We start from the raw sequence: 11,348 nt of genomic DNA on the forward strand, positions 1-11,348 counted from the left end.
ATATTTTTATAATTTTATATATTTAATTTTTATTCTCTTTCTATCAAAAATCTTTAGAATTCTTTGTTGAGATCTTTGAGATAGCCAAATTATTTTGGTCGGAGGCTGTTCTTCCACTAGGGATCATCGGCGGGATCCTCTGCGTGATGGGCAACGCCTAGTACTACATCCACAGGGCCGCTCAGGGGAGGGTGCGATCCTAAAGCCCTTCCTTTTCTTTGTTTCCGTCCCCAACTCTTGGCTGATTAATCTCTCTTGATTAGATAACCCAGTTTCTTCTTGCCTTTTTTTTTATTATTAATTTCGATTTGCAGCCAAAGCGGTACTCTGGCTCTGCAAATTAGGTACGTCTTGTTTCTCTCTCGTACAATGAATGATTGCCGGTGGTTTGGGTTACGTTCAATAATATTTTTCCAAATGAGAGGATTTTTTTTTTCCGATTAGTTCTCAGTTTCTCAATACTTTGCCATGGAAGTTTAATTTTATGCCTTTGCAGTATAGTAATTCTATGTACATATCCATTATTATGTTCCGTACATTGTGGATAGTACTCATCTAGATAAGAGGATGGGTTCAAAGTAGGGCAGGAGAACTTGGAATCCAGCGGTATAGAGCAGGAGAATTGGATATATAAATGCAAATGTATGAAAGAAATATAGTATTACCTGAGTTATTGATACTACCTTTTTCTTATCATTAAGTTCGTGAACAGCAATTTGAATGGTTTGAAGGGGGACAGAATTTAGCAAAGGATTAGTGAAATTATTACCTTGAAGTTTCCTTGATATTGTTGGGAAGCATTTAATCTTTCATACTGGTTCAGTGTTTTTTTTTCAAGAACCTGGAAAGAGATTTTAGAAAAAAAATGAATATGCCTGATACCCCAAGCATCAAAATTGAATCCACTATCCAGTTATGAAGATCAACCAGATTATCTATTCAACTTTTCCCTATTCCCTTCTCATCTGCAACGGATGTTAACCAGATTCAAAATGATCAACCAAAAAATGTCAGTTTGACTATGAAGCTTCATCATGTTCTTTTGCCTTGCACTTCCCTGATTGCATCAGCTTCACAAATATAAGTGTGGGTTTCTCATTGACATACCTTCAATAGACATATAAGCAAATTATTTAAGTAGCAGTTTGTTCAACTGGACGATTACAAATTTTTAAGAATAGTAAAATTCTTCAAATCTATTCAGGCAAAAAAAAGTATCACTCATCAAACTTAGGTACTGACATAACTGCAGCATACTGCCGCTCATTCTCCTTTTATTCTTTAATTGTCAAAACCAGATATAGTGTTTGAGACATCTAATTCTTTTCCTGATTTCCCAAAGTCAGATGTATTGAGACATTTGATATTTAAATTGTTTAAATCTATGATATGCAACTTAACCCTATTTGTTGACATATAGGCTTACATGGAGTTACATGGAGCTTAGTGGAAGAAAATAAGACTTATGTATCAATACCCTAAATAATTGGGACAAGCACAATTAGACGATGAGAATATTGTTGACTTCACCTTCTAGTAACTTTCGACCCTTCAAAAATAATCAACATTTGTCAAGCAGGAAAACTTAGGATGATTTTATTTTAATTAGCATAGATTCACTGTTTGGTGGCTGTAATTATTAAATTATATTTTTTGTGCCAGCCAAAAATTAAATTGTACATTAGCTTTTGAAAAATGTTGACGATAACATATATCTCCATTTATCTTTTTATTTAGTATTTGAATCTTCTTTCAACCAATAGTAATATTTGATCTTCATTATAGGCAATGTTTTTGAAGGGGAGCTTTGATGCAATAGTAAAATTATTGTTATGTGACAGTTCTAGTCTCGAAAATAATCTTTTGTAATGTAGGATAAAGTTATGTATGATAGACTCTTTCCCATGATCCTCCATTGGCGAGATCTTCATGCACCAAATTACCCTTTTATTGTAGACAATGTTTGAGAACATTGGTCATGAAACCTTCGCCCATATTTGTATACATTATTGCCCATATTATTGTAGTCTAAAGTTCTACACCTCTTTTAAAAATAACATCTCGGATTTGCAGACATTGTATGCATTTTTTTCCCTATTAATTTGTATTGCACCAATCTTTTACTATATAGTAAGTTTGATATCTTCGCCACACGAAGCAATAATATTCAAGATGGTCATCCGTTTGGAAACTTCAAAAACTTTGCATTTCAAGACCTTTTTTTTTGTTAATCCAAGTATTCAATTTTTGCGATCCATGGTGGTGGACGATCTGACCTCACAAACAGGCCATCAGATAAATCCGAAAAGTGCAGATGGGTTCTGATAGGACAGCTCAACGTCACTAGTGGTTCGAACTCCATAGAGGTTTGAAAATGTCCAACTGTGAGATTTACATCCTCGTGCATGACAAGCAATTCTATCTCTTATCACCACACCATTGTCCCGGGGCATTTCAAGACGATTCAAGCTCTTTACTTTGTGATAATGCTGGTGCCAAGAGTCCTTCTCAATAGATTTGACTATTTCATAAATATGTTGTTGTATAATGCTTTTGTTTCCCCTTGTCTTTATTGTATTTTTGACATAACTTCGAGAATCTTGCAAGCAATGACAGTTCATCTTTGTGGAGCATTTGACCAACTTTTCCATGCAATTATTATATATATATATATATATATATATATCACAATTCTTAACATGTCAATGCTCGCTGGTTTTTAAAGTTTTCCCATTATTTTTTCTCCTTTGAAATTTCTCAGTTTTTTCTGCATTCAGAAAATGCTATGTAAAAACATTAAAATTACAACTAAAAACATAGTCGGTAATAGTCAAAATGTGGTGAAGTTTCAAATAGTTTGGTCAATTGTCGAACGCTTTTTTAATAAGTCCCGACTTTTTCAGTCTTCCTGATTGGATTAATCAATGACAGTTAGCGATCCAGTTGGAGCTAATCTTGACAATCAGGATCTTCTTTCCATCCATGAAACAGAAATACTTTATCGAAAACTAGTCTCCACGGTCAACAACAACAAAATTTTAGAAAAATGAAATTCTCAGAGTTGTTTGTGTCTAAAAGTATACAATCACCAGCCCTCCATCGCAAAGACAGAAATGGCGGCGCATTATGCTGTTCAAAAGAGGGGAAAAGAAAAAGGTGAAAAACAAATCTTTTATCGAAAGCTAATTTGTATGAACGGGCAGAGCTAGCTCAATCAGATCCGTATCCACAAGCCCAGGCTCTTCGACAGTATTGAGTGAAGCAGCAGAGGGGGATGGGCTTCCTGTTGCGAGTGTAGGTAACATTTCATGAATTTGATGTGATGGTGAAGGAAAGGTCGGGAATTGGTCGATAGAGAATGCTTCCGAGTGATCTTCTTCAGTGTTTTCGTCGAGGTAAAGCCATATCCTGGGTGGTGAGTTGATGATATTCAACAATCTCCCTCAGGAACATGTTTTCCCTTATGTAAATGGTGTTTTCATTTGCTAGCCTGGATTTCTCAGCTAATAATGTTTCCATCTGGAGGCGTACCTGCATCATCAAATTAAGTAAAGATAAGTGAGGCATTAAGTGCTGTACAGTTGCAGTAGTGTCATGGGAAATTAAGCAGGCACATAAAACATCATATCGCACACTCCTTGTTGAAGTATTTCAGATTTTTCTTTTAAAGAAAAACGGGCATATATGATAAAATGAAGAGGGCAACCAAACTTGCTGGCGTTCCTTTAGTACCTCAAGTGATTTTGCTAAATATGGTATAACTTTGGAAAGTAAGAGCAAGATAAGTAGAAATCAAGAACAAACCAGGTCATCGTCTGCAGGATTATCTCCATTCCTACGATTTTCACGTAAGCTCTTGTTCTCTTCTTCAAGCTGAGTGCATCTTTCGTTTGTAAAAGCTAAATCTGCCTTGACAGTATTTAGCTCCCGCAAAAGAATCTTGACCTTAGCAGCCATTTTATTTGCAATCTGCAAGAAAACAGCTAAGATATTTACCAATTAAATAAGATGTTATAGAAGATGGAACAAATAGACAGGTACCAAGAGAAAAAACTAAGATATCAACCAAACCACTAAAAGTCTAAAACCCTTTCATTCATCAGCGATCTATAATCTATCATATGAGTGCTTCACTTCTATACATATGTACAATTCTGTTCGGAACTAAATGGAAGATAATAGAAAGTGCAAATTCACGGACTGAAAAAAAGTCATTCGTGGAAATTGGAGATACTTGATAGTTAGTTTACAATAATACATACACCAATTGGCAATAGATAATTTGAAATTTTGTATGAAAATGATGAAATTGGAATGTTAAGCAATCAAACTGTACACAGTAGCCACCTTACATCGCGAGAAGCCTTCAGTTGGCCCTCGTAGTCAGCTTCACCGAGTGAGACATTTGTTTTTGTAGATTGATTTGGTGCATCAGAGATTGCAGGTTTTCCTCTTATTTGCAGCTTACTTGTTTCTTGGATCATATCAGCTGTCTTACTTCCCACAATCGTCCAACCACCCTAGCAAATAATGAACAAAAAATGATGTTTGATTAGAATATAATTACAAATCATTTCTAGGAGATTATATTGCAAATTACATCAACACATAAATAAATAACATTATTCATTGAAATAAAGCAAGCTTGCCTCAGAAAACAGATGTTAAGATGACAAGAGTTAAAAATGTAAAGCAAAATAATTGGCAATGTTGTTCTACAGAACTTACCTCAGTGGTACTTTGGGTTGGGACACCCATGTCTCTCACAGAAAACTCCCTTGATCTGTTCCTAGAAGTTAGGCTTTCTTCATGGTAACTATCAGATGACCATTGTGATTGGAGCTGCATGGTGTTTGAGTTTCAAATTTCCAGTGCATAAATTCACTTGTGCACAATAGGGAAATGTATCCCTTCAAAACAAAAATCTTACAAGCCTGAACTCAAGGCTAAAAAATATCCAATACTTGGAAAGGAATACAATAGCATGTTATCTAGTTCCTTTGCAAGTAATAATATTAATTCTAACCTGATTCTTCGTTGAGTTGAGTGAATGGGGCCAGTGGTAATGGTCTGCATGTTTCTGAGAAGTCTTGTCATCTTCGAGCATAGTCTTTGTTTTTCTAGTTAGAACACCCCAAAATCCATACTTGGCCTCATTCTCATTTTTCATTGACGTGTAGTAATAAGAATTTGAATCCTAAATCAAAAGCTCAGTCAATGTATGAAGATGAAGTGATAAAATAGGATAGGATAATTAAGTAATATCATACACGAAATACATACTTATGAAGGGCATATCTGCTTGCTTGTATAACTAATTAATTACTTCATCTCCATTAAATTAGACACATTCGATGAAAGGAAGCTGATTATTTTTATTTTTTTAAAACCAAGATGAAAATTTCTTGATCTACCTAAGTTTTGCAAATTGGAATTATACAACTCTTGCCCCTTGCATCTGACCGTGAAAGCAATATTAATCTACATCAAATAATCTAAGCCAAAACATTTACTCCAATTTCTAGTTTTTGAAGGAAACATTCCTCAAATTCTTATGTAAATTGATATGGGATAAAATTGCAGAAAATGCTTCACAGGATTCAGGATTGCAAAATAAAACAAAATTCATCAGCCAGGGACACAATCGCGGATCAACACATCGAACGATATCAAACCAACTAACGCGTTTCCAAATCGCAAACATTCCCATCACGAAATCAACGGATATAACCATTGGATAAGAGATCGGGAGGAAGACCAAGGCGAAGGATAGCGCGAACCTTCGAATGGGTCTGGCGATCAGCGGCGTCGCGGGAGGCGACGACATAGGAAGAGGAGGCCGAAGAGGAGTCGCGGACGGATGCAACCGGCGGCCACTGCTCCCTAAATGGCCGGAAGTCCTCGAAGGTGCTCGATCGCGGCGAGCTTTGTTTCCTCCGGTACGCCATCGCCGCGAATTCGTCCTTCGTCGACGCAATCCCTGCGGCCATCCGATCGAATAAATACCTCGGGAGACCGTGGCTCCTCTAGCGGATGAACCGTGTCTGAAATGGTTGTGGGCCCGGGCTTTCTATCCAATAACCACGCTGGTACACCGTTTGGCAAAAAGAAATCTTAGTCGAGGACAAGACCGTTGCTTTGGCGGTTAGTTTTCTTCTGATGGGATCAATAAAAAGGACAATAAATAAATTAAAAGGTGCAATGAATTTAAAAATAGAAAAGTCAACCCTGATAAAATTAGTCATTTTATTTAACCTTTTGAATCGTTCATCAAGAAAATAATTACTATAGTTTTTCATTAGAATCAAATTAAGATCATATCGAAAGACGCATCTATTGGATTGAGATTTATCAGCGTTTATGAAATTGGTCTTCACAGAGCTTTGTTCTCCCTCACTTGAAGCGGTCTCCTCGATCGTCTTCAACCTCGGTCACCAAACCCTTCTCTTCTCCGATCGAGGCCTCACATAACCAGCCTCCACCACTTCCCCTCCGGCCCCACCTACGTTCTCCAACAGCCACCGGCCCACCGCCGCCAGAGCATTGACATGAAAATTTGACTTTAGATGAACCTTCATATGAACATTGGATAGATTTTCAGATACATTTTACTTTCAAATGCACTAGTTGAGTATGCATGACCTATTTTCCTATGTTAGCTTTAATTAAGATCTTGATCTCTAGCTAGAATATATCCGGTCCATGATGACTACAAAAGCCATTACAAGCTCGACATCCACGTTTGGCTGGATGACCAAGCTAAACACATCGTCCCCCAAAATGATCGACTTGTTCGCCTTCTTCCGACCCATTCTAGCCGCTTCACGACCATCCGCGTCCAAGATCTTGCAGTCTCTTCTACTAAAGCAACCTTCGGTTTGGAAATCAGGCGCCGGCGATCCGCCCTTTGCCGACTCCATGAACACTTCTGCCCCATCACAACTCTGAAGGATGGATCGCCTTCTCATGGAGAAAACTCGAGTTTTGTTGCTTGTTTCCGTGCTGTCTTTTTCGACTCTGAATCCGCTCCACCGATCGTGCATGCTCAAAATCTACATCGTCGTCGACTAATCCATCAACTATATATATATATATATATAAAGATCGATTTAGCTGCAGTAACTGTATATATATGTACCTGAGGCTTCAAGGCCATGAGGGCGTTCCCTGCTCCATCCATGAGCAGCAGTTCCCCTGCAAAACACTTGTGCTTCCTCGAGTAATTTTCCACCCGGAAGGCTAGTTTTCCCTTGCCGTCGTAAACGGAGAAGCCATCGGTGCCATGAAAAGCCATGCTCGACTTCTTCCACACTGTCCACACCGAAGCAGCAGCTGTTGTACATGGAATCTGCTGTTGCTCCTCCTCGATGCCGCTCTTGCTGATTACTGTGGGGTGAATCCTAGACATTTCTTGAGCTGATTGATTAACGAAGTGCATTCCCTTGCTCGCTCGTGTTATCTGTTGTATATATATTTATATGGCGATCGTGTTTCTTTAGGATTAAGATGAAATATATACTACACATGCAGTGGAAGTTTACGTGGGAACTTTATGATGGAAAGTACTAATCTTCTAAAAAAAAAAACAGTGGGCGAGGAATGAGATTCTTGAAAAGTAGTACCAATTAATCTTGTAATTTTTCCTTAATCTTCCTTCCTAATCAAGCTTAGGGCCACATGCAACAAGTCACACAGGTGAAGTTAAAAGGCAAAAAGAGATTGAATGCCCTCCCTAACTATTATTGTTTCATTCCAAAGCCAATATAATAAGACCAAAAGGCTGCAACTTTAGTCATCAGCTTGACATGGTGCAGAATAAACAACTCCTAAAACTTGTAATTAGTTAAGCTAATGACAAAGTAAATTAAGCCATACTGCGTCAATCCTTGCTCAGCATGTCGATCGGATCACGAGGAATTAACGGTGGGCGTCTCTTTAATTTCATCTCTATCTCTATCAATTGTGTGAAGGTATCACAGTTTATATTGAGTATATATGATACAATAGCTACTGTCGATATATATATTTAAGTCATAAGTTATTAATTTGTAGGGTTCATGATCCAGTTGATGCCACAGGTACGTGTTCCAAATTACATGCATATATAACTACCTAATCTTATTATTAAAACTTATAAAGTTTAGGGTTTTGTAGCTCTTTCAAAGTTGCTCTTGTGCTCTTTAAAATATATATACTTCATTCAACAGCTATCTACGTACAAAGCCTCATGAGTAATGTAAATTCTTAACATACATAAATTTAGTTGACTAAATTGATTAAAATCGAGTTAGGATAGTTTGCTAAGAAAAATATAATCATAGTTCTTAGCTAGTCATGTAGGATTAATTACAAGATAGTTAATTAAATTAATCCACCCCAAAATATCATGTATGAATTGGATTATATAAATAGGATTATTGTACGTAATTCTAAATTTAATTACTAATAGGAGTTTTTTTAGCCGTTTTGTGGAGTAGGCACGTTATCGAACCACGTTAACTCTCATGTCCTCTCCTCTTCCATTTTTCTTTTGCAATTTCTTCACTATTGTTATGGTGTGATTTCAACAATTTGTATTAGAACCTCAGGTTATCATGTCTCGGATTTCTTTTGCAAGGTTTGATTTGGCAAAGTTTGATAGAATAGGTAATTTCAGATTGTGGCAGATGAAGATTAAATATCTATTAGTGCAACAAGGCATAATGAAGGTGGTAGGCTGAAAGAAACTAGATGATATGGAGAAAACAAATTGGGAGGAATTACAGACGAATTAAGGCGATGTCAACAATCACATTTTATCTAACGGATGATGTAATGTCAACAATCACATTTATCTAACGGATGATGTAATGTATCATATGATCGAGGATCAATGGTAGAAAATGAAAAGTTGATACATGTCTAAGTCATTGACAAACAAGCTCTATATTAAGTAGAAATTATTTTGGCTTAAGATGTCAAAGGATACATATCTGAGTCAATATATCAACATTTCAATCAGCTTGTAAGCGATTTGTGAAACAGGTTGATGTGAAGATCAAAGATGAAGACATTACACTAATGTTGTTGAATTCTCTATCGACATCTCCTATGTGCGAGAATTTAATTACACCTCTGATGTAAGAGAGGAAACTCTCAAGTTGGAGGAGGTCACAAGTGCTCTGTTGAAATTTCATCAACAAAAGAAAGCAAGTGATGGACATCTAAAAGTGAAGAGCTCATGGTGAGAGTTAATCTGGAATGTGGTAGGAGCAAGATTCGATATGGGTCAGACAACAATAATAAAGCCCAATCTAAATTGAGACATAGAGACAAATTAGTCTCTAGGAGATTAATTAGGATTATCTCAACGGAGTTATATTGAGAAGGTATTTGGATAGATTCAACATGAGAAATATGAAGTTTGTAAGTATACCTTTAATACATGATTTCAAAGGAGGGATGAAAAGATTCAAGACATGTCAAAGGTTCCTTAATTATGTTAGTGCAATTAATTATCTGATGTATGTTATAGTTTGCACAAAACCTGATATGTTAAGTTTAAATCTGTCCGACGGCAGCTGGCTAGTCAATATTTGAAGCCTGATAAATTCTCGTTACAGATATTTTGAAAGCTTTAACGTGTAATTAATTAATAACTACATCGCCGATGTGGCGTTTCAGAAGAAGACAAGGGTTCGAATCTTGACGAAGCCAAGCAATACTCTCATGCATCGTGATCAATTGTAATTTTTCGATTTACCTCCTCACAGATGGTCATGAAACCGACCGTATAGTGCCGCTAAAGTGGCAGATTCCACCTTTTTACATAAGATTATGAATAATTTTGGTCATCTCAGAAATAGTAAAATTTTTTTGGACCCAAAAATAGCATGCCTTTGCATTGCATCTCGACCCAAAAATAGCATGACTTTAATTTACGTGCTCAGTACGACGAGCACCTTCAAGCACGCAACGTTAACGGCAGCCCAAAGAGAACATGAAAAGGACAAACAAAAACAACGCCCAACTTAATTAAGATATATAATTTTCATAATCTAATGAGTATTGTGCTTGAAACTTGAATACGAATTTTATTTTATTTATTCATTTTTGGCCCGTGACGGTTGCTTGGGCCATCGTATTAATTAATTAATTAATATAACTTGTCCATTAATTGGCCCAATTAACAAAAATGATAATGTATATGGAGTATATTAGCCTTATAAGTCAAGGTCTTGTTTGTTGAAATTTGGTAGTTAGCGACATTGCTTCGCCTTAAAATCCGTTGGATGGTTAATTTGGCTTCAAAGTTAATCCCATTCTGATAGATAGTTGAGCATTTTTTTAATTCAAGCAAACCCTACTTTTTAACTTTCTTAACACATTATTAATTATTGTTTATGGACAAAAGTAATTTGAGCACATTGTAACTTAAAGTGTACTTCAATTTGACATAATGAAATGATAAAATAATTAATTAGAGAATTTCACTTTACTTCTTTAAATCTTAATCCCTTCAAGTTTTCACATCCACTTTATTTCATCAATCTAAAATCATATTTATGAAAGAGATGAAATAATGAAATGTATTCTAAAATTGTAGAAACAAAATGATATTTTTATAAAAAGGCAAAAATTAAAAAGATGGTTGTACTTTAATTTTTTTTAATCTAAGGACATTTCACCTTATTATTCCACCATATATATTTATCCAATTACTCTCTTTAATATTATTCGTTTAATACTATTAATTCCCGTCTAATTTTTATATTGTATCAATTATAATTTCATAATTATATAATATAATTTAATTCACTATTATAGTAATTAAGAAATTATAATTATTATAATTACACACTATTATAATAACTATAAATTTATAATTATTAATATTTATGTCATTTTATCATAATAGTGGGATATATTTTCTAGTAATTTTTTTGGATATAATTGAGTTGGTTATGATAGAACAGAATCGTTGAAGTGGATAAGAGTCGAATTCACTGAGGCAATGTCCTTCTCGTCTTAGTCAACTGTAATTTTTTGATTTACTTCTTCATAGATGAAAAAAAATGTAACCGTGTGAGATCATTAGGATAACAGATTTTTTTTTTTCTGCAGGGATATATTTTTGATAAAAAAAAAATAAAATAGAAAATTTAACCGTTTTTGTTTTTTCCAATAGAATTTTGGAGGCTACGCGACACAAACCCAACCGAATGCCAGACAAGGAGTGGTTGCTGTGGTGGGACCAGGGATCGTTAGCCGAGGCGGAGGTTTCCAAACGGCAGTAGTGAGGTCCCAACCACAGGAAACCCAAGCGCACGGCCCGGATCCGAGCCACCGCCACGCGGCTCTGCCCTCGG

At 36.0% G+C, this 11,348-nt stretch overlaps 1 protein-coding gene, 1 long non-coding RNA gene and 1 pseudogene across 2 annotated transcripts; 1 reads left to right on the top strand and 2 right to left on the bottom strand.

Annotated features, from left to right (window-relative positions):
- Window positions 1-88: 88 nt before the first annotated feature.
- LOC141842721 (uncharacterized) lies at window positions 89-2,018 on the top strand. The gene is made up of 3 exons (XR_012602974.1): window positions 89-191; window positions 315-344; window positions 1,786-2,018. It is a non-coding gene; the product is annotated as an uncharacterized LOC141842721 (long non-coding RNA).
- Window positions 2,019-3,076: 1,058 nt separating this feature from the next.
- Window positions 3,077-5,948, bottom strand: LOC141842695 (uncharacterized; annotated as a pseudogene).
- Window positions 5,949-6,680: 732 nt separating this feature from the next.
- Window positions 6,681-7,408, bottom strand: LOC141843406 (protein LURP-one-related 5-like). Its single transcript, XM_074731477.1, has 2 exons — window positions 7,139-7,408; window positions 6,681-7,052 (listed from the first exon to the last, which is right to left on the bottom strand). Exons 1-2 carry the CDS (start codon window positions 7,406-7,408, stop codon window positions 6,681-6,683), a joined length of 642 nt encoding a protein of 213 aa, XP_074587578.1.
- Between the last annotated feature and the right edge of the window lie 3,940 nt (window positions 7,409-11,348).

This window comes from Curcuma longa, chromosome 12 (genome assembly GCF_044706935.1).
Source record: "Curcuma longa cultivar G26 ecotype Majalengka, Jawa Barat chromosome 12, ITB_CL_G26_1.1, whole genome shotgun sequence".
Classification (NCBI taxonomy): Eukaryota; Viridiplantae; Streptophyta; class Magnoliopsida; order Zingiberales; family Zingiberaceae; genus Curcuma; species Curcuma longa.

Bases quoted from the DNA above. Each gene is read 5' to 3' on its own strand.
- LOC141843406 (XM_074731477.1), bottom strand. From the start codon at position 7,408: ATGTCTAGGATTCACCCCACAGTAATCAGCAAGAGCGGCATCGAGGAG. The intron at 7,053-7,138 runs GTACATATATAT...ACGACGATGTAG, and splicing joins TCATGGCCTTGAAGCCTCAG to ATTTTGAGCATGCACGATCG.